The sequence below is a fragment of the Euleptes europaea genome, chromosome 19 (genome assembly GCF_029931775.1).
Source record: "Euleptes europaea isolate rEulEur1 chromosome 19, rEulEur1.hap1, whole genome shotgun sequence".
NCBI lineage: Eukaryota > Metazoa > Chordata > Lepidosauria > Squamata > Sphaerodactylidae > Euleptes > Euleptes europaea.
Window position 1 is genome coordinate 7729008 of NC_079330.1, and position 26796 is coordinate 7755803.

The 26796-nt window shown below is 50.9% G+C and overlaps 1 protein-coding gene across 1 annotated transcript in view; it reads left to right on the forward strand.

Annotated features, from left to right (window-relative positions):
- The first annotated feature begins 8955 nt into the window (after positions 1-8955).
- Positions 8956-26796, forward strand: part of SKI (SKI proto-oncogene) — a 161427-nt gene continuing 143586 nt past the window's right edge. Inside the window, exon 1 of the mRNA XM_056865335.1 lies at positions 8956-9900. Within this exon, the coding sequence (XP_056721313.1) occupies positions 8956-9900 (945 nt within the window). The remainder of the gene's footprint in view (positions 9901-26796) is intronic.

Here is a 26796-nt window from a genome sequence, read left to right on the forward strand (position 1 = left end):
GCCCACCATCAGCTGATCCACCAACTTTACTCAGCCTTTACTCAGTGGGCAAGATATGGCCATGGTTATCCATCCTCCGAGCATGACAGTTCTCTTTAGCCACCAAGGCTAATATCTACGCTTGGGATTGAACCTGGGACCATGCAATGTATAGCCTTTGCTGCTGAGCTGTGGCCCCTTTATAGGGCAACCTTTGAAAACCTCTGGTGTGAAGCTGTCCGCTGAATCCCGCATGCGGTGCGGCAGCCGATGGCGATGTGAGGAAAGGCCGCTCCTAAACCGAACTTGCCAGATCGGAGCACAGCATCTTTTCCCCATCACTGGGCAGAATTTCCTCCAGGGCATGAGACTGATTTTTTTCCCTTGAAAGGGATCCGGATCTTTCTAGCCAAGCTTTGGAAACATCTGGATTTTTCTGCTCGTAGACCTCAAGTGTGCCTAGAAGCATTTGGAATTGTCGTTAAGATGAAGAATAAGTTGCGGTTTCTGCGGGTGGGTTGTTTTATGTTTCCAATCATGCCTCTCTCACCAGCCAGATTTGGAAACGAGAGACGGTCGCTCCCAAAAAGGGGTCCAATCCACTGAAGACAGGGCTTCAAGGCCAGGCCCAGAGGTCTTGCAAGGGTCCCCTGCCAGGCAGCAGTGACCATTTCAGTCTACCTTCTCCCCCGGTCTGGTGGCAGGGGTCTCATTGGACCCCCTCCCCTTGAAGGATCGCTCCCCCCCTTGAAGGACTGAGCCTATCCCACCCTTCCTTCTGCCCTCCCCTGGCATGCACACTGCCCCTACAAGCACAGATGGCAACACATCAGAGAATCCCAACATTGACCCTATAGGAAGTCTCCCTAGAAAAGCTACAGAAGAAGAAGAAGAGCTGGTTTTTATATGTCGGCTTTCTCTACCACTTAAGGGAGAATCAAACCGGCTTACAATCACCTTCCCTTCCCCTCCCCACAACAGATACCCTTTGAGGTAGTTGGGGCTGAGAGAGCTGTGACTAGTCCAAGGTCACCCAGCTGGCTTCATGTGTAGGAGTGGGGAAACCAACCTGGTCCACCAGATTAGCATCCACCGCTCATGTGGAGGAGTGGGGAATCAAACTCGGTTCTCCAGATCAGAGTCTGCCGCTCCAAACCACCGCTCTTAACCACTATACCATGCTGGCTACACCATGCTGGTGATGTGAAAGAGGGGCAGGTGCACAACAACTTGCTGAGAGCCCTCCCTCCCATGCTGGTATCTTTCCTGCAGGTAATGAAGGGGAGGGGCTGTGGCTCAGACATAGAGCATCTGCTTGGCATGCAGAAGGCCCTAGGTTAAACCCCAACTCCAGTTAAAGAGACTAGGCAGGCAGGTGATGTGAAAGACCTCTGCCTGAGACCCTGGAGAGTGGCTGCAGTCTGAGTAGACAATACTGATCTTGATGATTTGGTACACGCTGTTGCTCAGTGGTAGAGTTTGTGTTTTGAATGCAGAAGGTCCCAGGTTCAATCCCCGCATCTCCAGCTAAAAGGATCTGGCAGTAGGTGATGTGAAAGACCTTTGCCTAAGACCCTGGAGAGAAGCTGCCAGTCTGAGTAGACAGTACCGACCTTGATGAACCAAGGGTCTTATTCAGTAGAAGGCAGCTGCATATGTACATATAAGTACTCGCTGAGTATCTAGGGGCCTGGACCCAACAGGTTCTACTGCTTATGTTTTTACTTGTTTTTACGCCTCTAGCAGGACTCTGAAGAGGCAGAACAGAGGTACTCTAAATAAATTGTAACGCCACTTCCTCAGGCCTTACTTATCTCAACTTCTTTCTGCTTGTGTGTTGAACACATGAAGTTGCCTTATACTGAATCAGACCCTTGGTCCATCAAAGTCAGTATTGTCTACTCAGACTGGCAGCGGATCTCCGGGGTCTCAGGCGGAGGTCTTTCACATCACCTACTTGCCTAGTCCCTCTAACTGGAGATGCTGGGGATTGAACCTGGGGCCTTCTGCATGCCAAGCAGATGCTCTACCACTGAGCCACAGCCCCTGTGTGGGTGCATGCGGAGATACTTTTCTGCCTTTCCACGCCAGCCTCATGAGTATTTGGGCAGTTTCCCACGGTGGATTAATTCACTGCGCACGCATAGTTGTCTCCTATATCCACGCAGGAAACAGGATGATGTACCCATTTACATGTTTACGAGAACCCCAACATCAGGATTCTCAGAGATCTGTGTGCATGTTTACTGCGCATGGAATGTCCCCTTCTGTGCCCTCCTGGTTACGACGAACCTCTAAATATTTCTGTGTGTGTGTGTTAAGTGCCGCAAAGTTACTTCCGACTCATGGCGACCCTATGAATCAATGTCCTCCAAAATGTCCCATCTTTGACAGCCTTGCTCAGGTCTTGCCAATGGAGGGCCGTGGCTTCCTTTATTGAGTCAAATCCATCTCTTGTTGGGTCTTCCTCTTTTCCTGCTGCCCTCAACTTTTCCTAGCATGACCACCTTTTCTAGTGACTCTTGCCTTCTCATAATGTGACTAAAATACGATAGCCTCAGTTTAGTCATTTTAGCTTCTAGGGTCAGTTTGGGCTTGATTTGATCTATAACCCACTGATTTTTTTTGTGGGGGGCAGTCTACTTTCTTCCTGTCAGCTTTCTTCATTGTCCAGCTTTCACACCCATACATGGGAATACGAAATATTTCTACATAGATACTATTCTGCAGCGGAGGGAGGTATCTCCCCTCTTTCTCAGTACACTTGCAGATTTGCCCAGGGACCTCAGGGGAACTCTTTGGTGTTCAGCGGACCGGTCTGACATTGAATGGGAGCCTTGCAAAATAATTGAGGGGGGGAATGTGTTTTCTCCCTTCTAAATTTGGGCCCAACTGATATCTTTCACAATGGGTGACCCTTGAGATGAATTCCTCCAGCGAGGAGCATTAACTTCCAGAGGGCCGTGTAGTTAAACAGTGTTGTTTTTGCAACTTCAGGTGTTCAAAATTGAGTTGAAATCACTTGGTGTCAGTGAGGAGAAAATGGAGGAGAAGAGAATGGTGTAAGCGGCTTTGGGTCCCGTTTGGGGAGAAAGGCAAAGGTATAAATGAAGTAAATAAAGGGAGCATATGTTGCCTGAGACCTTGGAGAATTGCTAGCTATGTGAGTAGATGGTACCGTGCCCTATGGATCGACAGTGCATTTCAATGTAAGGGAAATACTTTTCTCAACCTGGGAACCTTGGAGATCTGCTGTTAAACAATATTGAACTGGATGGATCGATGCCACTAATAAAGAAGAAGAAGAAGAGTTGGTTTTTATATGCCAACTTTCTCTACCACTTAAAGGAGACTCAAACTGGCTTACAATCACCTTCCCTTTCCCCTCCCCACAACAGACACCCTGTGAGGTAGGTGGGGCTGAGAGAGCTCTAAGAGAGCTGTGACTAGCCCAAGGTCACCCAGCTGGCTTTGTGTGTAGGAGTGGGGAAACCAATCCAGTTCACCAGATTAGCCTCTGCCACTCATGTGGAGAAGTGGGGGAATCAAACCCGGTTCTCCAGGTCAGAATCCACCGCTCCAAACCACCACTCTTAACAACCACACCAGGCAGGTATAAATGAAGTAAATAAAGGGAGCATCTGTTGCCTGAGATCTTGGAGAATTGCTAGCTATGTGAGTAGATGGTACCATGCACTATAGACCAATAGTCCATATCAATGTAAGGAAAATACTTTTCCTGGGAACCTTTGAGATCTGCTGTTAAAACAACATTGGATGGATCGATGCCACTTATAAAGCAGCCACACCTTCAAAAAAGCAGATTTTTAAAACTTGTCTCTGCCTTAAAATACGTCATCGAACTGTGGATTTGTGTTTCTAGGACAGAAAGGAGAAAAAAAATCATCAGAACTGGCAGATTCATTCGCTGGTTAACGCTGCGGGGAATACAGGCTTGCAAACCCACAGTTTGAGAACCACGCCAGTAGGGGGCAATCTTTGCTATGCGTGTGGTCCAGGAAGTGCCTTGCATTCAAGAGCGTTGACACTATCGTTGGGCCTCATTAATAGGTTTCAGGTTTTGCGTTGTATTTTCTTAGCCCGATATCTGGTTCGGTAGCCACTTCAAAATATCGCAACGCCATTTCAAAATGTTTCATTCTTTCTCCCAGCTTCAGTCTTCCCGTTCCCTCATTTTTTTTTCTTTTAGAATTGTGTAATAAATAGTCCATCCACAGAATATTAAAAAAACAGAAGGAATAGTAAAGTGCGGAGCAAAAAAACACACACCCTAAATCACTGCAACAATTGCAAAACGATATAGGTTTTTCTTCTTGGAAGAGGAAGATCAATCCAGTATGCGGTACTTACACATAGGGTTGCCAACCACCAGGTAGTGTGGTAAACAAGGTTAGCATGCTGTAGGATGCTCAGCAAACTAGAAACAGCACTTCACAAAGCTAGACACAATGGTTATTATGGGCATCGGAAAACTACCCTGGAATCCTCTGCTTAGAGTGGCGCGCGGATCCGGCGTTCCTCCAATGAAAGTTCCTCCAACTTCAGTGCTTCTTTCATTAGAGGAAGCATCCTTACAGTGCAATTCTATGTAGAGTAACTTCAGTCTAAGCCCATTGAAATGAATGGAAGGAAGCATCCTTACAGTGCAATTCTATGTAGAGTAGCTTCAGTCTAAGCCCATTGAAATGAATGGAAGGAAGCATCCTTACAGTGCAATTCTATGTAGAGTAACTTCAGTCTAAGCCCATTGAAATGAATGGGCTTAAGACTGCGGTAACTCTCCCTAGGATTGCACTGTCAGGCTAGAGGAAGGTTTCCGGCCTGGCCCAGGCAGCGGCAGGATTCACCCTCCTACTTTTGTGCTCCAATTGTTTTACGTTTGTGCACTCCTGCTTAACCTTTTTGAAATGTACTACTGCAGAAAAGTCATAAGAACATCAGAAAAGCCCCGCTGGATCTGACCGAGGTCCATCAAGTCCAGCAGTCTGTTCACACGGTGGCCAGCCAGGTGCCTCTAGGAAACTTGATGACTGCAGCAGCATTATCCTACCTGTGTTCCACAGCACCTAATAGACCTTTCGACCAGCGTTATTGTTTACATGTTTGCGTTGCGCCAAGCCGCACAGGCACTTTAAAAGCATGCGCTGGGTGTGTTTACACGGTTTGCAGTGTGTCGTGGCGCATTATTGCTGCACAGGTTGTTTATATCATGTATATTTTGTGTGCAGTTGCATTATCCGCTTCCTTTCGTGTGTACACATGGATATACTGGGTGTCCGTGTTGTTTGCATAGTTTGTATACTTTGCATCTGTGGCTGTCTGAACACATTGTGTGTTGTGCCAGCCATATCTATATGAACATGTAAGTGCTTGGGGCCCTGACCTGGATGGCCCAGGCTAGCCTGATCTCGTCAGATCTCAGAAGCTAAGCAGGGTCAGCCCTGGTTAGTATTTGGATGGGAGACCACCGAGGAAATCCAGAGTTGCTACACAGAGACAGACAATGGCAAACCACCTCTGTTAGTCTCTTGCCATGAAAACCCCAAAAGGGGTCGCCATAAGTCGGCTGCGACTTGATGGCACTTTACACACACACACACACAAGTGCTTGGGATGCGATTTGTGCAAAGTTGGGCAGTTGTAAGTCCTGTTGAGGGGGCGGGGGTTGCAACCAGATCCTAGGCATGTTTTGTCAACAGTAAGTCCCACCGACTTCCCTTCGGGCTCAACTTCTGGACAACTCTGCATAGGACTGTTGTATTCCAAGAACTGCACATTTGCGGTGATACCCACTCCCCAGAAAGTACCCTTGCGCAACCAACACCATGCATTGCTTGTGCTCAGTCTTAGCATGAGAGAAATGTGCGTAGGGTTGCCTATTCTGGGTTGGGAAATACTTGGAGATATTGTGGGTGGAGCCTGGGGAGGGAGGGCTTTGGGGAGGGGCAGGATCCCAGTGGGGGTATCATGCCATCAAGTCCAACCTCCAAAGCAGCCCTTTTTTTCCGGGGGATCTGAGCTCGGTCACCTGGAGATCCATGCTGATCCCGGGAGATCTCTAGGCCGCACCTGGAGGCTGGCAACCGTATGCATGCATGTGCACGCATGCAATTGAAACAAGCCTTGGGGAAAACGCTTTGCCTCGTTTAAAACATGGCACAACCAAGTTAGATATATGGTTTTCCTTTTTATTTCCTTAGATCTGTATCTTTTACTACCACGACTATTTTCCATAGATGTGGTCTAGTGTAATCTTTTGCAATAAAGCTCTTTCATGTTTAAGATAGCAGACTGTGCCTGAAATCTCACCCACACGCTAAGGCCGCTCTTACACGCTAAAGGTCACACTCACGGGGGGAGGGGGTTATGTTAACTGGGAGCTCTGCCCTTTGTACTTGCTCAGAGGCAGTCTTACCAGGGTTCCCCAAGACACTGGTTACTGCAGGGCCATCTTAACAGCATTATAGGCCCCCAGGCAAAGCAGTGCCCTGGGGCCCCTACTTGCACAACTACTCACAGGAATAAAAATGTAAATGGTCGATGAAATCAAAAATATATTTATTGTTACTCCAAACAAAATCAGTGTTTAGTAAAACACGCTAAATATGCATTTTCCAATAAGAAATATTTATAGTTCAGTATAGTATTTATTTATTCATTGACAACAAGTCACGACATACGTAGATTAGCATGGGGCCCCTACGCTCGTGGGGGGCCCGGGCAACTGTCCAGTGTGCCCATGTTTTAAGATGGCCCTGGGTTACTGAGAGACTGGGATGTTTTGGGATGGTGGCAGGAAGAGGAAACACCCTTTTACATCAACACATTTGCCTTATACTGAATCAGACCAGGTAGGGTTGCCAACCTCCAGGTGGTGGCTGGTGATCTGCTATTACAACTGACCTCCAGCCAATAGAGACCCTGGAGAAAATGGCCGCTTTGGCCATTGGACTCTATGGCTTTGAAGTCCCTCCCCTCCCCAAAGCCCACCCTCCTCAGGCCCTGCCCCCCACCCAAATCACCCACAGGTGGTGAAGAGGGACCTGGCAACCCTATCTCCAGGATCTCAGGCGGAGGTCTTTCACATCACCTCCTTGCCTGGTCCCTTTAACTGGAGAGGCTGGGGATCGAACCTGGGACCTTGTGCATGCTAAGCAGGGGCTCTGCCACTGAGCCACCGCCCCTCCCCAAACACATGCATGCAAACTCGCATGTGAGCATGCACAGACCCAGGATGGGAACGGGATGCGTTGCCTGGATGGAGAGAGAGAGAGAGAGAGAAAGAAAAAGAAAGAAAGAAAGAGACAGACAGACACAGACAGACAGAAATAGAAAGAAAAAGAAAAAAGATAAAAGAAAGAGAAAGAAATAAAAAAGAGAAGGAAAAAGAGAAAGAAAAAGAAAGAAAGAGAAAAATAGAAAGATAGAAAGAGAAAGAAAAAGAGAAAGTAAAAGAAAGAAAAAAAGGGAAAAAAAGAAAGAAAAAGAGAAAGAAACAAGGAGAAAGAGAAAGAAAAACAGAAAAAAGAGAAAAATAGAGAGAAAAATAGAAAGTAAAAGAAAGAAGGAAAAAGAAAGAGAAAGAAAAAGAAACAAGGAGAAAGAGAAATAGAAAAAGAGAAAAAGAGAAAGAAAAATAGAAAGTAAAAGAAAGAAAGGAAAAAAAGAGAAAGAAAGAGAAACAAGAAGGAAAAAGAGAAAAATAGAAAAAGAAAGAAAAAGAAAGAAAATCCCTGCGAGTGGCGAGAGCGCGCACAGCCCGACCCTCCCCCTCCCCCTCCCCCTCCCGGCGGGCGAACCCGACCCTCTCACCCCTCCCGCCCGCCCCCCTCCTCTTCACCCCGCCCCTCGCGCGCTCCCCTGCCGCCCCCTTCGCTCGCCTTTTGCACCAGGGCCGGGAGCCGAGCCGGGCGGGCCGGGGGGAGGCGGCGCCTGTTCCTGGAAGAGCCCCGCCTGGGGAGTTGGTCACATTCTTGGCCGCGCTGCAAGAGCCCAGCCACACGCACCAACACACACGCAGGGAGGGAGGGGGAGGAGGAGGAGGAGGGAGCCAGGCCGGGGGGGGGGCGCGAGCAGGAGCAGGAGGAGGAGGAGGAGCAGCGCCGCCCGTCGCTCAGCCCCGAACCCCCCTCAGTCTGGGCTGGAGCGCGGCGCGGCTGCAGTCGCGACGCCGGAGCGGGTGGGCAGGAGCCCGGAGGCGGAGGAGGACGCGGGGAGAGCGGCCGCCCCAGCCCCGGACAGCCAGCCCCGGACAGCCAGCCGCCTGCCTGCCTGCCTGCCTGCCTTCCCAGCCGTGCGCCGCCGCCGGAGCTCGGCCGAGCGCTCCCCTCCGTGCGCGCCCGGCTCCGACTGCCAGCCGGGCAGCGAGCGCCCTCGCCCGCCTCGCCCGCCTCGCCCGCCTCGCCTCGCCTCCCTCCTCCGGCGGACATGGACAGGGCGGAGGCGGCCGGCACGGACGTCGCCCCCCGGGGCCGCTGACTTCGCCCCTGCCCCGAGGGCGGGTCTTTTTTTTTCTTGGGGGGGGGGCTGGCTGGAGGGTCGTTGGGGGCCGGCGGCTCGGATGGGGGCGGGCGGGCAGCTCTGAGAGCGCGGAGGGGGCTTTTCTCCCCCCCCTTGTTTCACCCCCCCCCGTCCGTCCCTCCCTCCCTCCCTCCCCAGAAACAAACTTTGACGGAGGCGAACCCGCTCCGCCCGAGGCTCTCGCGCCTGCAGAGGAAGCCGTCGGGGGAGCGAGGATCGCGCCTGGGTCGCGCCTTGGGGGCGAGGGCGAGCCCCGCCGAGGGGCAGCCTTGCGGGGGAGCGCTTCCCGGCGTCGGGGGGGGCGCCCGCCTCCCGCTCGGAGCGGACTTTGCGGGCGGCGCGGGTGTCCTTGCCGTGCGTCAAAGCCGGCGCGCGTCAAAGGCGGCTCGCCGGCTCGCGGCCGGACTTGGCCGGACCCCCCCTCCGGCGCCGACGATGGAGGCGGTGGGGCGCAGCGGCTTCCAGCCCCACGCCGGCCTGCAGAAGACGCTGGAGCAGTTCCACCTGAGCTCCATGAGCTCGCTGGGCGGGCCGGCCGCCTTCTCGGCGCGCTGGGCGCAGGAGCTGTACAAGCGCGAGCGGGCCAAGGAGCCGTCCGAGGCGGGCCCGCCGCTGCCCCCCATCCAGCCGCCGGCCGTCATGCCGGCGCCCTTCTTCATGCCCTCGGACCGCTCCACGGAGCGCTGCGAGACGGTGCTGGAGGGCGAGACCATCTCGTGCTTCGTGGTGGGCGGCGAGAAGCGCCTGTGCCTGCCCCAGATCCTCAACTCGGTGCTGCGCGACTTCTCGCTGCAGCAGATCAACGCCGTGTGCGACGAGCTGCACGTGTACTGCTCGCGCTGCACGGCCGACCAGCTGGAGATCCTGAAGGTCATGGGCATCCTGCCCTTCTCGGCGCCCTCCTGCGGCCTCATCACCAAGACGGACGCCGAGCGCCTGTGCAACGCCCTGCTCTACGGCGGCGCCTACCCGCCCCGCTGCAAGAAGGAGCTGCCCCCCGGCCCCGCCGGACCCCCCGGCCCGGGCGGCCCCCCGCTGGAGCTGGAGCTGACGGCGCGCAGCTTCAAGGTGTACCACGAGTGCTTCGGCAAGTGCCAGGGGCTGCTGGTGCCCGAGCTGTACGCCAGCCCCGCCGCCGCCTGCATCCAGTGCCTGGACTGCCGCCTCATGTACCCGCCCCACAAGTTCGTCGTGCACTCGCACAAGGCCCTGGAGAACCGCACGTGCCACTGGGGCTTCGACTCGGCCAACTGGAGGGCCTACGTCCTCCTCAGCCAGGATTACACCGGCAAGGAGGAGAAGGCCCGCCTCGCCCAGTGCCTCGACGACGTGAAGGAGAAGTTCGACTACGGCCACCGCTACAAGCGGAAGGCGCCCCGGGTGAGTGCCGGCGCCGCCGGGCACCGGGGGGGATGGGGGACCGGTCCCTGTCGATTAGCTGCATTGTGCGGGGGGTTGGGCTAGATGACCCTTGGGGTGGTCCCTGTCGATTACCTGCATTGTTCAGGGGGTTGGGCTAGATGACCCTTGGGGAGAGGTTGGACTAGATGACCCTTGGGGTGATGTCGGTCAGTTACTTGCATTGTGCAGGAGGGTTGGGCTAGATGACCCTTGGGGTGATGCCTGGCAATTACCTGCATTGTGCAGAGAGGTTGGACTAGAGGACCCTTGGGGTGGTACCTGTCGATTACCAGCATTGTGCAGGGGGGTTGGGCTAGATGACCCTTGGGGTGGTCCCTGTCGATTACCTGCATTGTGCAGAGAGGTTGGACTAGAGGACCCTTGGGGTGGTCCCTGTCGATTACCTGCATTGTGCAGGGGGGTTGGACTAGATGACCCTTGGGGTGGTCCCTGTGGATTACCTGCGTTGTGCAGGGGGGTTGGACTAGATGACCCTTGGGGTGGTACCTGTCGATTACCTGCATTGTGCAGAGAGGTTGGACTAGATGACCCTTAGGATGGAACCTATCGATTACCAGCATTGTGCAGGGGGGTTGGGCTAGATGACCCTTGGGGTGGAACCTGTCGATTACCTGCATTGTGCAGAGAGGTTGGACTAGATGACCCTTGGGGTGATGCCTGTGGTTACTTGCATTGTGCAGGGGGGTTGGGCTAGATGACCCTTGGGGTGGTACCTGTCAATTACCTGCATTGTGCAGGGGGGTTGGGCTAGATGTCCCTTGGGGTGGTGCCTGTCAATTACCTGCATTGTGCAGGGGGGTTGGACTAGATGACCCTGGTGGTCCCTTCCAACTCCCTTCCAACTCTATGATTCTATGCAGAGTTACTCCAGTCAAAGCCCACTGAAATGAACGGGCTTAGACTGAAGAAACTCTCTTTAGGGTTGCACTATCAACAGAAGGGTTGCCAGCTGGCGGGGGTGGGTGGGATGAGAACGCTTTGCCGGCTTGCTTTTCCACCCTGTAGCCGAGCTGTTGATCTCCAGGAATGAGCAGGTTTGGAACTTTTCCAGGACATGGAGGTAATCAGGTACCTGTCCTGTAAATGAAGACCACAAGCTGTTTCGATTCGAGTCCAGCTTTGAGACCAAGAAGGTTTTCGGGGTATGAGCTTTCAGGAATCAAAGATCAGGGGAAAGTAGGAATGGCGATCCCTTATATCCCAGTCAGAAGGGTGGGATATAATGGATCAGCGACCGCCGTTCGTACTGGTTTCTGACCAGGGGAGCGTTGACTCTCAAAAGCTCATACCCCACAAATCTTCGGGTGCTACTGGACTCGAATCGAGCCCTTCTGCTGCCGACCAACGTGGGCAGTCTCTGAAACTTACTCCATTTATAAAGGCTCGGTAACAAGGGGCACACGGGATGGTTGGATGGTGATGATAACTTTGGCTCAGGCCTTGAAAACCATCCAAAAATGAAATTACAACTCCAAGCCCTTTTTGGTCGCTTTGGAGGTCTCGTGAGCCACATGGTTCCAGTAGCGGCCAATTGTTTGGAAAAGAACAGACCCGGTGGGGAAGGTGACAAGCCTTAGAGCTACACAGAACGCTTCCTCTTGCAGGATTCTTATGACTCTGTGTGTTGGGCTCAATTGCTTGCAGAATTCCTCTCCTGCCCCATCGTAAACTTGGTGCGGCGTGACCTCTTAAGCTTGTCACTTCTGAGCAAGGGACTTAGCGTTGGTGCTCAGGCATGCTCTCATGGTCTTCAAAGTGCTAGACAAAATACCTTCTCTGTTTTTCCACTCTCCCCTCCCCCATCGCAGTAAAGTCACTGCAGTTACTTTCTTGGAGAAGCGAGCTTTTTTAGTTTTTGCGGTTTAAGGGTATCTTTGCTTCTGCAAACGGCTGTACCAGAATTTGCCTGCGCCGTCTCAGTGGGTTTAGTAAAATCTGTTCTCACAATAACAAGGCCGTTTTTTTAACAGTCCTTCCACTTTCCTGTCTACCAGCTTCAATTGCCTTTTCTTGCTCCTGAATCCTTTTCCTCTTTATCGCATGCAAATATTTAAATACACACAGGCCTGAATTGCATAAATGAAGGGGAAATAGCCGTGGTAGTGAGGGGAAGTTGTGCCTTATGATTGGGGGGGGGGGCTCGGTAAGGTTTGGTGGTGGTAAAAGGTGTATTGAATTTAGGGCAACAAGGAATAAGTTTTTGCATCCCACTCCACCAAAAAGAGGGGGAAATCCATGCGAATGAATGCTTGCTAATTTGTAGGACGTCCTCGCTTCTCTTGCAAGCATGCATCTCTAAAATGACATAATTATAGCGAGGAAAAAACCCCCTTCAATCTCCAAAAACTGTTACAGGGACCACCATGGACATGTTAAAAAGACACCCACGCACGGATTCCAGGCTTGTAATTCGTTATATTTGCAAATATATCCGTGTCTGATACGCATGCAGAGTAGCTTGTGTCTTTTTGGTGTCCAGAGCCGCCTGGATTTAAGCCATCCCCCACCGCCATTTCTGTGTATTGGGATATATATACACTCAGGAAATCACTGTGTCCGGGACAAGTTGGAACAGCACTTTTTTAGAGCCCGCCAGCCCATTGTGGAGTCTGCCCAGCCAGACGGCTCGAAAGCACATCGATACAAGCGAGCCTTTATCTGCTGCGGCATTCGTTCCCAGAATCCCCGGGGCTGGCGGTTGGGTGAGAAAGGAGGGAAGTTTTGCCTTGGCACCGCTCCTGGTCAGCGGGGAGGAATGCTGCATGTACCTCCTGAGAAATGTGTCCCTGGTCAGAAACACCAGGATGTCTGACTTCAGCCGCTGGGTGGAATTGGCTGTGGGGGGAAGCCGCACTGCCTCCTCCTCCCCCATTCCTCCTCTCGGAAAAACAAAAACCCAGCGGAGGCGACCCCAGAAAGACAAAATTAACTCGGCTGCACAAAATTCCCTCGGTCGTGGGAATTTATAGGGCATCCAAGGGGAATCGTTGGGGAATGTTAATGTCTCTCATTAAACTGCCGCACACCCATTTTGGGGAGAAAGTGTGTTGCGCGCACAGACACCACCCGAGCATAGGCGTATGTGCAACTTCCTTTTTCCTTGTAGGAAAAGGAGCACAGATTGAATGCACCGCCCAAAGCAGCCAGCAAGACTTGGGAAGCCCCGTTAAATCGGCCCCTGGGCCTTTTCGCTCCTCTCTGGTCCCATCCCCCCTTTAAAGGGGGAGTCCTCCTTGTTTTCAGCTCAACCCCCTCCCCCCAAACCCTCCAGCTCTGGGCCATTGTAGCCACACTGGTCTCTAAAGAGCCACATTATCTCCCATAGTCGGAGGGGGGATGCAGGGCCTTAATGGCTTGTCTATCTTCGGCTAATCATGCGCTAAACGTGGTGGTGTGGAGTTGCCTTTATACCTATGAATGGAAAGAGGAGGGGCTGTGAGAATGGAGGAGGCAGTTGGGCGTCCTGGGGGCGGGAAGGGGGGGGCAGCCGTGATCTCTTCCCATCCTGGGCAGCACAAATAAGGTATCTTTCTGCGTCCAAATCCTTGAAAGCGTTGGTAGAATATCGTCTAGTGTCCCAGTCCTCCGTGGCGAAAATCCAAAGGGCTTCGTTCCGTCTTCGTCGATGCTTATCATGCTGCAACGGTTGCCTTAGAGTTTTTCCTATGGACCGGCCCACCTGTCTGTCCCGTTTTTACAATTCTTGGCGCCCCTTCGGATTGCGTGTTATAAGGCCAACAGAGGGATCTAGAATTGTGGAAAGGCTCAGACTCGATCTTTGAAATTGTGGTCAGGGAGTGAGGAGTTTTCATGGCTTTCATGGGCGTGCTTGCCTCTGGCTTGCCCCCTGTGATTTAAGCAAAATCCTTGAGCGTACGTACATCAGTCAGTCCAGATTGGTGTTTGACACTTCGAGACCAAAAATAAGTTGGCCTCCTAAAAGCAGGGGAACGTTGGAGAATAGCAGGATCAAGATTTCAGAACAGTGTTGGGTGAGGGTGCCTTTCCTTTTCATGTCGCTGGCTTTTCACGGAGGGTAGGTCTCTGGACAGGCGATATAGACATGTTCTAGTTGGGTAAACGCTTTGGAGATGCCAGTTATGGGGATCCATCTCCCAGAGTTAGAGGCGGTTGCTTCGAAGCGCTGCGTCCCTGTTTTTGTTTCCAGGGCCATTTTGAGGCAGCTGGGAACAGGAAGGAGGTCGCGTCAGGAGATGCGCAGAGCTGTTTGTGTGCCTCTGGGAACAGGGCCGATTCCGGCTCGGCTTACCTTTGTTCCAGTGAAGAACTGGGGTGAGTTTCAAGGCTTTGACTTTGGCAGGCTTCCGTTGAACTCCCGCGAAGGCCCTGCGAAAAGCTCATGTACCTGGAACTGTGAAGAAATAGCTGTAATGCTCTCCATTTTTTGAGTGTGCGCGTGCGCCCAGGTCTTTTTTTCCCCCTCTTCCACCAGACATCGCCAGCGGGGTATCATATGTTAAGGTTGTTTTTTGCCTTAGCAGATAATTATGCAGAGAGTGAAAACCGGCTCTAGGGTTCCTAGACTGTGGCTAGAGGCAAATAACACTGGGATGAATTTGAGGTCTCCTAGAGAGGAAATGCAAAAAGAAAAAAAAGAGAGAGAGAAACAAAACAGAATCAGTCATGCGTCTGGCTGGCTGCATTTAACTCTGCCTGTTAACTGCTGTCTGTATCTCTCCTCTTTTGGCTGGGGGGGGGAGTGTGCGTTTTAACCCACTGCGACCTGCAGAACGTGCGCACTCCTGCGTTGCAGTCTCCTTCCCTGCGTAGCATGCACAGTGGCATCCCAGCAGCATGAAATGGATTTGTGGCGGTTGGATGCTGGGAGGGCCCCCCCTGTGGATTGCACAGTGTGCGAAGAGTGGGGAAGAAGGACCGAGAGCTTTTTTTTTTGCAGTGGGGGGAACAGGGGGGTCCCGTTGTGTGGAGTTGCTGCTGTCGGGTTGCTGCGCTCAGCTTGAGCGTATGGTGAGCAGTGATGTCTTTTTGGTGAGTCAGGAGAAGTTGCATGAGGTTGCTTTATGCAAGCTGTATTCTTTTTTTTTTTTTTACTTATAGTGCCATTTTTTGCATGGTTTATACTTTGCCTTTCTCTCTGAGACTCCAGGCAGATTACAGGGTGTTAAACCAAGGCAATGATTAGGATGATACCTCTAATAAGCAATGTCATAGGACTAGGAATGGCGGGATTTTGAAACGGAGCTGCCGTCTGAACAAAAGAGTAAGTGTTCAACACGACCGGTTAAGCAATGCGGGATGCGGTGTTGCATCCATGTGCATCCCAGGGGAAAGGTCCCCGTCAAGGACCTCGCAGTGTAAAATTCAGCACAACTGGAAAATGAGCAAGGGAGGGGGCGGGAGAGGGCGCGGAGCTACAGAGGGGGAAGAATAGGCATTGGTGGTGGGGCTGGCATTGTGGTAGACTCCAGATCCTTCGATCCACGGATGGTGGCACTGTCAATGGTAGAAAAAGTTGGCATATAAAAACCAACTCGGCATATAAAAACCAACTATCCTTCTTCTCTCCCCCCCCCCCCCGTAGCGCATGCTGTTCCCATGCCGTCTGTCTGGTGTCTGCTTTCTGCTCAGCGTGTCGCTGTGGCGACGGAACTGCCGAGTGGTCCAAATGGGCCTCACAAACTGCTGGCTGGCTGGTAGGCCCTGCCGCTATGGAAGCCAGTCGTTTTATATGGGTCAACCACAGGGACCGCCATCCCTAATTAACAGGCTGTCCTCTCCTCTCATTCCACACGATCTGCAGTTTTTTTTAAAGGGTTGCCAACCTCCAGGTGCTAGCTGGCGATTTCCTGCTGTTACAACTGATCTCCAGCTGATAGAGATCAGTTCCCCTGGAGAAATTGGCCGCTTTGGCAATTGGACTCTGTGGCATTGAAGTACCCTCCCCTCTCCAAACCCTGCCCACCTCAGGCTCCTCCCCAAAGACCTCCCGTTGGTTGTGAAGAGGGACCTGGCAACCCTTCTGATCCGGTCAGATCTTGGAAGCTAAGCAGGGTTGGCCCTGGTTAGTACTCGGATGAAATACCGCCAGAGAAGTCAAGGGTCACTATGCTGAGGCAGGCAGTGGCAAACCACCTCTGTTCATCTCTTGCCTTGACCTGGATACCCCAGGCTAGCCCGGTCTCAGCCGATCTTGGAAGCTAAGCAAGGTCACCCAGGTTAGTACTCAGCTGGGATGCCACTAAGGAAATCCAGGGTCACTACACAGAGGCAGGCAATGGCAAACCACATGAACACATGAAGCTGCCTTCTACTGAATCGGACCCTTGGTCCATCAAAGTCAGTATTGTCTACTCAGACCGGCAACGGCTCTCCAGGGTCTCAGGCAGAGGTCTTTCGCATCGCCTACTCACCTAGTCCCTTTAACTGGAGATGCCGGGGATTGAACCAGGACCATCTACATGCCAAGCAGATGCTCTGCCACTGAGCCATGGTCCTTCCCTAAAAAGAAGCTGCCTTCTACTGAATCAGACCATTGGTCCATCAAAGTCAGTCTTGTCTACTCAGACCGGCAGCGGCTCTCCAGGGTCTCAGGCAGGGGTCTTTCACATCACCTGCTTGCCTAGTCCCTTTAACTGGGGACGCTGGGGATTGAACCTGGGACCTTCTGCATGCCAAGCAGATGCTCTGCCACTTAGCCACGGCCCCTCCCCTAAACTACCTCTGTTCAGCTCTTGCCTTGACCCAGATAGGCCAGGATAGCCTGATCTCATCCAATTTTGGAAGCTAAGCAAGAACTGGAGATGCCAGGGATTGAATCTGGGATCTTCTGCATGCCAAGCAGATGCTCTACCACTTAGCCATGGCCCCTCTCCTAAACCACCTCTGTTCAGCTCTTGCCTTGACCCGGATAGGCCAGGCTAGCCCGATCTCATCCAATCTTGGAAGCTAAGCAAGGTTGCCCAGGTTAGTACTTGGACGGGAGACCACCAAGGAAGTCCGGGGCGCTATGCAGAGGCAGGCAATAGCAAACCACCCCGTTCGTCTCTTGCCTTGAAAACTCTTTATCGGGTCTCCATAAGTCAGCTGTGACTTGATGCAACTTTCCAACACCACTATGTGGATATAGGGGGGTATGCACTATCATACATACAGACGACGCATCTGCGTAGGGGACCCGCCATTGGTAGTGGCTTTTGGGTGCACGCATGTGTGGTCACACGAATGCGTGCCTGATGTCTCTCGGCGTGGGTGTTTTTATTGACAAGCGGGCGGAGAAAAGTCATGTTGGAAGCGGCACCAGTACAAAGGTGTTGGGGGGGGGGAGAGAAAAAGGAAACCGCCGTCTGGCTCTCCTGTCTCACACGCACTGAGATTCCCTGAGGCTCGGTGTCTTGCGAGGCAGGAGGAGTGCTCCGGAGAGTCACGTGACGCCGACGAACCCAGCGGAGTTTCCCTTTTCTGTTTCATAATCATCATCATCCCTCCCAAGCCGGTGAAAGGTATAGCCGGCGAGATCAAAGAGCAGAAGCCTTTTCACGCTGCGGTAATGCAGCCTTTGGAGCGATCTCGCCTGCCTGTTGTGGCTTCTTTGCCTCGCGTGGTGGTTGCAATCTCGCCGCCTGGAAAGGCAGGGGCAGGGGAAAGGACTCTCGACCTCCTTCGGGAGCGCACTTGTCTTACCTCTCCGTCTTAACCTTTCAGGGCTGCAGCGTGCATTATGGAAGAAATGCAGGCTTAGAGTTGCACATGGCGTGGACATTTGGGGTTCCCTGACATGGGCAAAGGGGTCGAGCTTGTCTCACTTCTCTCTGCCTTGTGTGTGGGGTGTCTGGGGAAGCGATGTTAGAACATAAGAACGGCCCTGCTGGGTCAGACCTAGGTCCATCAAGTCCCGCAGTCTGTTCACACAGTGGCCAACCAGGTGCCTCTAGGAAGCCCCCAAACAAGACGACGGCAGCAGTGTTATCCTGCCTGCGCTCCAAAGCACCTAATATAATAGGCATGCTCCTGTGATCCTGGAGAGAATAGGTATGCATCATGACTAGTATCCATTTTGACTAGTAGCCATGAATACCCCTTTCTTCCATGAACGTGTCCACTCCCCTCTTAAAGGCTTCCAAGTTGGCAGCCATCACCACATCCTGGGGCAGGGAGTTCCACAATTTAACTATGTTACAAGCTGCGGAACTAGTTACAATAAACTGCAAATGGTAGTTCGGCAGACTGCATCCCCCCCCCGCAGCTGACATCTCCCACTGTGGAAGTTCTCTGGGGCCCGTCACAAACTCTCAGCCTGGCCTACCTCACAGGATTGTTGTGAGAAGATGGCGGAGGGGAGAACAGTGTCATAAGCCGCTTTGAGTCCCGAGTGAGGGAAGAAAAGCAAGGATTTATTTATTTATTCATTCGGTTTCTATCAAATTTGCCAGCATGGTGCCATAACTTGATCTGTTGTAAATTAGTGAACAACACAGTTGAAGGGGCCCACCTCTAGCGCCCTCCTGCTGTGCCCTTGCCTCTTAGTGCCCCCCTAGGTAATCCCACTGCCCCCCAGGGGGTGGTACTGCCCACTTTGGGAACCACTGATGTAGCATCATTGAGACAGGGAGAACGAATGTGGAGGGGCGGTCCCACCCTGATCAATGCTTCCGAGAGATGAGCGTTCGGAAAAAACCTACGAATGCGGATTTGGTTGTACATGGGGTGTCCGAACAGTTGTTACCCCAGTCCCCAGCTTCACAGGACTTTGAAGTATGATGTGCATGGTGAGCAATGGGAGTAATTCTACTTCTGAGGTCTCGTAGCTGGTGCTAGTCACAGCTCTCTTAGAGCTCTCTCAGCCCCACCTACCTCACAGGGTGTCTGTTGTGGGGAGGGGCAGGGGAGGTGATTATAAGCCGGTTTCGTTCTTCCGTAAGTGGTGGAGAAGGTTGGCATATAAAAACCAACTCTTATTCTTCTTCTCGACCCTTGACTAAGGGGGAAAGAGGCAAACAGTCATCCAGTAGTTCTTTCTCCCCTTCTCTTGGCCCACTTCCTGTTGGCCAAGCCATGAGCAAAATCCTCCTTCGGTTCTTCCCCTTAAGAGAGGAGACTACGGTTTTGCACACGCTCCCTGGACTTTCTCGTGTGATCAGGGCATCGCCATTGCTGACTGGGGTCATAATTCCTTGCTTTCCTTGCCCCAGTTAGAAGAAGAAGAGTTGGTTTTTATATGCCGACTTTCTCTACCACTTAAGGGAGAATCAAACCAGCTTACATTCACCTTCCCTTCCCCTCTCCACAACAGACACCCTGTGGGGTAGGCAGGGCTGAGAGAGTGTGACTAGCCCAAGGTCACCCAGCTGGCTTCATGTGTAGGAGCGGTGAAACAAATCCAATTCACCAGAGTAGCGTCCGCCGCTCACGTGGAGGAGTGGGGAAATCAAACCCGGTTCTCCAGATCAGAGTCCACCGCTCCAAACCACCGCTCTTAACCTCTACAGCACGCTGGCAGTTACCTGGTGGGACACTTGGGGCGCTTTCACACATGTCAAACAATGCACTTTCAATGCACTTTCAGTGCACTTCGCAGCTGGATTTTCCTGTGTGGAATGGCAAAATCCACTTGCAAACGATCGTTAAAGTGCATTGAAAGTGGAACGAAAGTGCTTTATGCAGCATGCGCAAAAGCTCCCTTGGTCACCTAGACTTGTGACTGTCAACTCTTCTCCAAGAATGCTTGCACGTTGGTTCTGCAGCCCTGGCAAGGCCTGCCTGTGTGGTACGGGAGTCCAGGGCAGGGCGTGTCAGTCGGCAGGAAAGGCTGCCGCAGAATGAGGCCACAACGCTTGTGTTTCCCATAAAATTGGAGTTGCCGAGAACCCGGCTGGGATTCCCTGAACACTAGAGAAACCGGTTAGTGGACAGATGCCCGTTTCCTCCGTTCTCAGCCGGTTGTTTCACATTGCGTTGGGTTTGGATGAAGCAACCGAAAACACTGATTGATAGGAATCTCCATTTTTGGTCCTCTTTGCCTAAAGCATTGGTTCCCAACCGGGGGTCCATGGACCCCCCGGGGTCCGCGAGAACTAAATCAAGGTCCGTGAAACAAAGTTATAAACCCATAATAAATTAATATTTTCAATTAAAAGTTCTCTATTATAAAAAAACCCAACATATTCAAATATTATTCTAAGTTTAATGTTTAACTAACAGTTGTGATTCAAGTTTATTTTCAAGTTCTCGGAATTTTTATTTTGGACCTTGGGGTCCCTGCACCGAACGAAAAAGTCCTAGTGGTCCCTGGTCAAAAAAAGGTTGGGAACGAATGGCCTAAAGAGACACCCGTTTGAACTTGCCAGGAGTCCCAGTGTGTGTGTGAGGGTCTTCTTAATAGAAACATTCACAGCAGTAGCTATGGCTTAGGTTTCCTTTTCAAAAGGGGAGGGTCTGTATCCCCCCCCCCCGAAAAAAAGATCCGCTGCAGTTGAGATTTGGAGAGGAACGGTTTGTTACATTTCTGTTATGTGCCTTCGAGGCAGATCGATAAGGAGCAGGCATTGGAAATCAATAAGCAATAATCGCGGGGACGGCTGCTCGTTCAGGAAAACAGTGCCCGTGGATGGAATCTCGCTTATCGATTTAGGGATGCGTCACGCGGATGGGGGGGGGATTGGTGGGCGTACATACCTTTTCTTTAAAAACCTGTTTTGTTCTCCAACCTCTACTCATGCCAGCGGGGGGTTGGGCTGGAAGAATAAGGTCACGGTCTGGGATTGCTTCTGGTTTCCCAACTCCCTTTTCGCCAGCCAGTTTGTGTAATGTCTGTCTGAAACAGTTGAGTAAGGGCATTGAAATAGCAGACAGGATATCAAGTGTTAGGAAGTCTGGGTGAAATATAACAGAGGCTGCTCTGTGCTCGCAGGTTCAGGAGAGTAACCCTTGCAAGCTCAGGGACGGGTTAAGGTTTACGGCACCTTCAAGAGGCCCCTTCAAGAGTCCCCGTCTCGGCCTCCGAAGTGGGTATTGTTTCTCGGCCTCTGTGTACCCTGTTAATTTGGCCTCGTGGTTTACAAACGCCGGGCTCTGCCCAGGGAGGTGTCAGACAGCCTCCTGATTTCGATCTCGGGACTCTTCCCCCCCCCTTTCCCCTTTGTGGCATGAATCGGTGTGCTGTCTCTCACTTTTGAAGGGCTTGCGTAAACGTAAGGTGGATTCCCCCCCCCGTTGCTAAATTATGCAAAGCTTTAAATTGATATATATATATATTTAAAAGCAGACTCTCATTGTGTCTCTCTGTGTGTTTTGCCTTTTGCAAGCGGCGGATTATTTACATCTGTAATTGGGCAACATCTGTGCAGGAAATGGGCAAGGGGGATACTACAAAAATTTTTGATTTTTTTTTTTGCTTTGCTTTCATTTCTTGTCTTCAGACAACATTTCATCCTGTTTCCTATTATTCCCCCTCCCCTGGTACGGGCATGTTACGAAGATCGGTAACCCTTGTTCATGGTCGACGAGTACCGAAATTTATACCAAATAGAGCTTGTTTTAGGATCATTCGTGCAGTTTTTCAAAATAAGAAAGCAATAGCTTCTTGTGTTTGTGTGTGTGTGTGTGTGTGTGTGTGTGTGTGTGTGGTTCACTGGAGAGGCAGGATATAAACTTTCAGAATAAGTACGTTTGGTTTAATACCTTTTATTCAATTAATGTGATTTATCTTGAAGCACGGTTCCGTGCCACTGCAGCAGCCTGCGATAAAAATATCGGCTCAGGGAGGTTTGACAAACTTTTGCTTTGTTTAAAAAACAACACACACACACACACACACAAACCCCAACCACCAGAAACAGGAAAGGAAATCTACTTTGTTTTCCGTCCTGCGTTTTGCTGGCTCTTGAAATCGTGGGCTGGGATCCAGGGAACGGAGCAACTGGTTCTGCTTACCTAAGGGAACATGTTTGAACGGCAACCCCTCCCTCCACCCACCCCGCTACGTGGTAACCTGCTTTTGCAACTCCGGGGGTGGGAGTTTCAAAAGTGGCTTGCGACACATCTTAGGGTCCCCGGGCGCGCACGCAGCCCCACAGCACACCTCTTGATCTCGGCCCTTGCCTTTATTTCGATCGCCACTGTCGTAGAAGAGGCCAAAAGGCCTTTCTTGTAATGAAAAGGGTTTGGGAGGTGTTCCAACCATGCTTTTAAAAAAATTACGTTGCACCATTAATGAGGGTAAGGAAGACCTTGCTGGATTAGGCCAAAGGCTCTTCATTCCTGTTGGAGCGGAAGAAGAAGAAGAGTTGGTTTTTATATGCTGACTTTCTCTACCGCTTAAGGAAGAGTCAAACTGGCTTACAATCACCTTCCCTCCGCCTCCCCACAACAGACACCCTGTGAGATAGGTGGGGCTGAGAGAGCTCAAACAGAGCTGTGACTAGCCCAAGGTCACCCAGCTGGCTTCCTGTGTAGGAGTGGGGAAACATACCCGGTTCACTAGATTAGCATCTGCCGCTCATGTGGAGGAAAGGGGCTGTGGCTCAGAGGTAGAGCATCTGCTTGGCATGCAGAAGGTCCCAGGTTCAATCCCCGGCATCTCCAGTTAAAGGGACCAGGCAAGTAGGTGATGGGAAAGACCCTCTGCCTGAGAGCCTGGAGAGCCGCTGCCGGTCTGAGTAGACAATACTGACTTTGATGGACCAAGGGTCTGATTCAGCATAAGGCAGCTTCATGTGTTCATGCGAGTGGGGAATCAAGAAAACAGACACTCATGCATCCAAGATGCCTGTTTGGGTACTTAAATATATTTCCAATCTGTCTCTCGTTCAGGTCTGGATTATTCAGCTTTGCATATTTAAACGAGGAAAATAAACTTTATAGCATTCTTGGCAGCTAGTTTATGACCTTGAATGAAAAGAGATAAAACCTTTAATTAATAGGCCTAACTAGTAGGCGCCTACAGAAATAAGGCATTTAACTTTCAGGAAAAGGGTAGTTCATTCTGAATATTTTTTCCTCCCCCTCCATATGTTCCTGTGTGACGGCCTTGATAGCATCTTTAGCATTTTATTTCCATGTTGGTAAATTTATTTTTGTTTCGAAGATCATTTTGAAGGCAGCTCCCCATTTGATTCCGTCATCACCCGTAGTGTGCTACGCAGGCCTTCCTCCCACCCCAAGAAAGTCCATTGCTAGGTAACTGAACCACAATAGTATGAAATTTGATCTTTCACACCTCCAATAGTGCAATCCAGAGGAGAACAGCCTTGGACACATGAACACATGAAGCTGCCTTATACTGAATCAGACCCTTGGTCCATCAAAGTCTACTCAGACCGGCAGCTGCTCTCCAGGGTCTCAGGCTGAGGTCTTTCACATCACCTACTTGCCTAGTTCCTTTAACTGGAGATGCCAGGGATTGAACCTGGGACCTTCTGCATGCCAAGCAGATGCTCTACCACTGAGCCACAGCCCCTCCCCACCTTATGACAGTTGAATCATGTGTGAATGCGTGTGTTTTGAGGTGACTGGTCTGGTTGGGGTTTGGTTTGGGGCAAGTCATTTGCCCTTTTATGCCTATCTGTCGTATTTCTTTATGGCTTCTATGTGTATGTAGTTCTTAAGGTGGGCTCAAAGGTACCATAAAACCAATCAGTCAAAGCATTGCAGGAATATATAAAACCAATGAGCAAAATAATCTACCCTCAAAGGAGGCACCCCAAAAGAAAATGTTGTGTTGAGAAGTTTAGCATTAGCTTGGAATTCAGATTTCTTTTTGAGGCTTCCCACTCCTCGTTTTCTTGTTTGGATGTTAAATTGTGGAACTCCCTGCCCCGGGATGTGGTGATGGCTGCCAACTCGAAGAGGGGAGTGGACATGTTCATGGAGAGGGGTATCCATGGCTACTAGTTAAAAAGGATAGTAGTCATGATGCATTCCTATTTTCTCCAGGATCAGAGGAGCAGGCCTATTGTATTAGGTATAGTGGGACACAGGCAGGATAATGCTGCTGCAGTCGTCTTGTTTGGGGGCTTCCTAGAGGCACCTAGTTGGCCACCGTGTGAACAGACTGCTGGACTTTGATGGACCTTGGTCTGATCCAGCAGGGCTTCTTATGATGGTTAAAAAGGTGTGTCAGCAAATGCCTGGTAGCCAACAAATGGAAGAACTGTGAATAACACCTAAATAATAATTCTATAATTTAGATTTATCTATCTCTGTCTTGTCTTTTATGCTTGCCCTTCTTCTGAGGAACTCACAGCCGCATAATGCGGTTCCTCTCACCCTACTCCCATGTTATCCTCCCAGCGAGCGTCTGTGGCGGAGTGCAGTTTTGAATGCGGGTCTCCCCAATCCTATTCCTCCACTAACCATGCCTTTTTCTCTGGTAGCATTTTATATGACAATACACGTTCACTTTTCCTCCTCTGATCAAAAAGTTTTGACGCGTGGTTCCTAGCAGTCTCGTGGGAGCTCAGCGGAGCCCACAATGTGTTGTATAATTTATATTTATTTATGGAAATGACAAATCAAAGCCACAGGCCCTAAGGAAACCGGGTGTTGTGAACCACTCTTACGCCGGTTTGCGTCTGCAAAGTGTTTTTATCACGCTGGTGGCCGTTGCTATCAATTTAGCAAAAAATAAAAACGGGGGAGGGGTAAATCAAGCATCATCTAAACCTATATTGTGATATCTTTAAAATATCCGTCCCCCCCGCGAACCCTCTTATTTCCCGTTCGTCTAAGTCTGAGCTGTCTATCCTGCAAACCTTTAACCCAGATGCGTGGAGCTTTAGCAGCAAAGGGAATCCATGAATAGAACCAAACATAACGTTAATCTTTTTTTTTTTTTTTTTAAAGGCTTTTTTGCACAACAACAGAGCTGTTGTTTCCACATGAAGTGTCCGGGGAATTGTGGGGGGGGGCTCTCTTTCACCCAGCTGCCTTATGTATATGAGGATGCCGGATTCATACATTCGGCTGTGTGTGTGTGTGTGTGTGATATATTGTGGCCCTTCAGGGATCGCTTATGCTTGTCAGTCACAGCCTTTTGAAAGGGGGGCCCCCCTTTCTCTTTGCCATTCCTCGTGTTCCCGGGTGGACATTTGCATGAGAACGGGGCACCTTTGTTGGCGCAGAAGAGACTTCTGCTTGCTGAGGTCATCTCTTGTCCCATAATCCTCTGTGATATCACAATTAGGAACAGCCGTGATGTCACAAAGCAAGTGTTCTTTTTTCTCGGAGGAGGAGGAAGATGTCGAAGGCCGCTTAAAAAAAAATACATATACATATACATGTATATATATATGTATATATATATATATATATATATATATATATATATATATATATATATATATATATATATGTATCCCAAAGAATAAAACGAGAGAGTCTCTCTTTGTCTCTCTCTAAAGAGAGGCACCGTTGGGTGGAAATTCCCGGCGTTTGATTCCTGCAAAAAAAACAAACCAAAACCCACAACGTTGCCAGATTTTGCTCGGTTAATTATAATGGAAGACCTCAAGGGGAATATTTTTTTCTGTATTGGCTCCAGTTGGCATTTGAAAAGTTGGCTGCTGGATATTTTATGGTCGGTCACAAACCAGAATTGCCTCCTTGGAAACGGCTGCCTCCCCTCCCCGCTTCCCATATTTATTTTTTTGCAAAGAGGAAGTTGGCACAGAACAACAACCGTCCCCCCCATCATCAGCAAGATTGCAGAAGTACCAGCTCTCATGGATCTCTCTCTCTTTTTTCTGTTCATTTGGATCCACTCTTAAACTTTCCCTCTCCTGCCCCCCCCCTCCTTCCCCTTCCAGGCTCCGCTCAGCCTCGATGCATCTTGGGATTTCCCTTTTGCTGAATGAGTTTCTTGTGCGAAGGGGAGGAAATGAGGTCCCCCTTGGATTGACAGGAGATAGAAAGGAGGCAGCGAGAGAGGCGCACAGTCGCAAAAGAGGTCTCTGGCTTTGCCCACAAGACAGCAGCGAGCTAAGAAAGGTGGCTTAAAAAAAAAAAAATCAAACCATGACCTCCGCTGCGTTTCTAGGCTGGTCCCTAAACACGGCGGTCCTTAGAAATCTGGAACACTTTGAAGCGCAGGGGTGGGGGGCAGGGAAAATGTTAATCTCTGTTGGGAGATGAAAGAGTGCAAGTCCTTAAACCCAACACCTCACTCATTTCTCCAGAAGAGTGATCACATGAAGCTGCCTTCTACTGAATCAGACCCCTGGTCCATCAAAGTCAGTATTGTCTACTCAGACCGGCAGCGGCTCTCCAGGGTCTCAGGCAGGGGTCTTTCACATCACCTACCTGGCTGGTCCCTTTAAATGGAGATGCCGGGGGATTGAACCTGGGACCTTCTGCATGCCAAGCAGAGGCTCTGCCACTGAGCCACGGCCCCTCCCCTGGAAGGGCATCCATCTACCTCTTCCCTGTTCTGGTGTTTGGCTTTCAGATGTCCTAACTGCTGTCGGCTTCAAAGGATTCTGCTCTTGTTTTGCACGGCAGCAGTGTCTGTACCAAGCCTTCCGATGTAATCTTAGCCTTTCATGTGGCTTGGCTCCGATTTTGGGCAACAGAGGCGTTAACTCCACAGTCATTCCTTTCGCGGCACGGCGCCAGTGCCCCGTGGTGCCATGGCTTTCCACTCATGGCCCAGGTGAATCCTTTCTCCGACTTGCATTTGTGTTCCTTAGAAAGGAAAGGATGCGTTTCTAGTCCTCAGTGGCGTAGCTGAGTGAAGGAAGCCCTTTAAAGGGCAAAGCATAAGAACACAAGAAAGGCCCTGCTGGATCAGACCAAGGCCCATCAAGTCCAGCAGTCTGTTCCCACAGTGGCCAACCAGGTGCCTCTAGGAGGCCCCCAAACAAGACGACTGCAGCACCATTG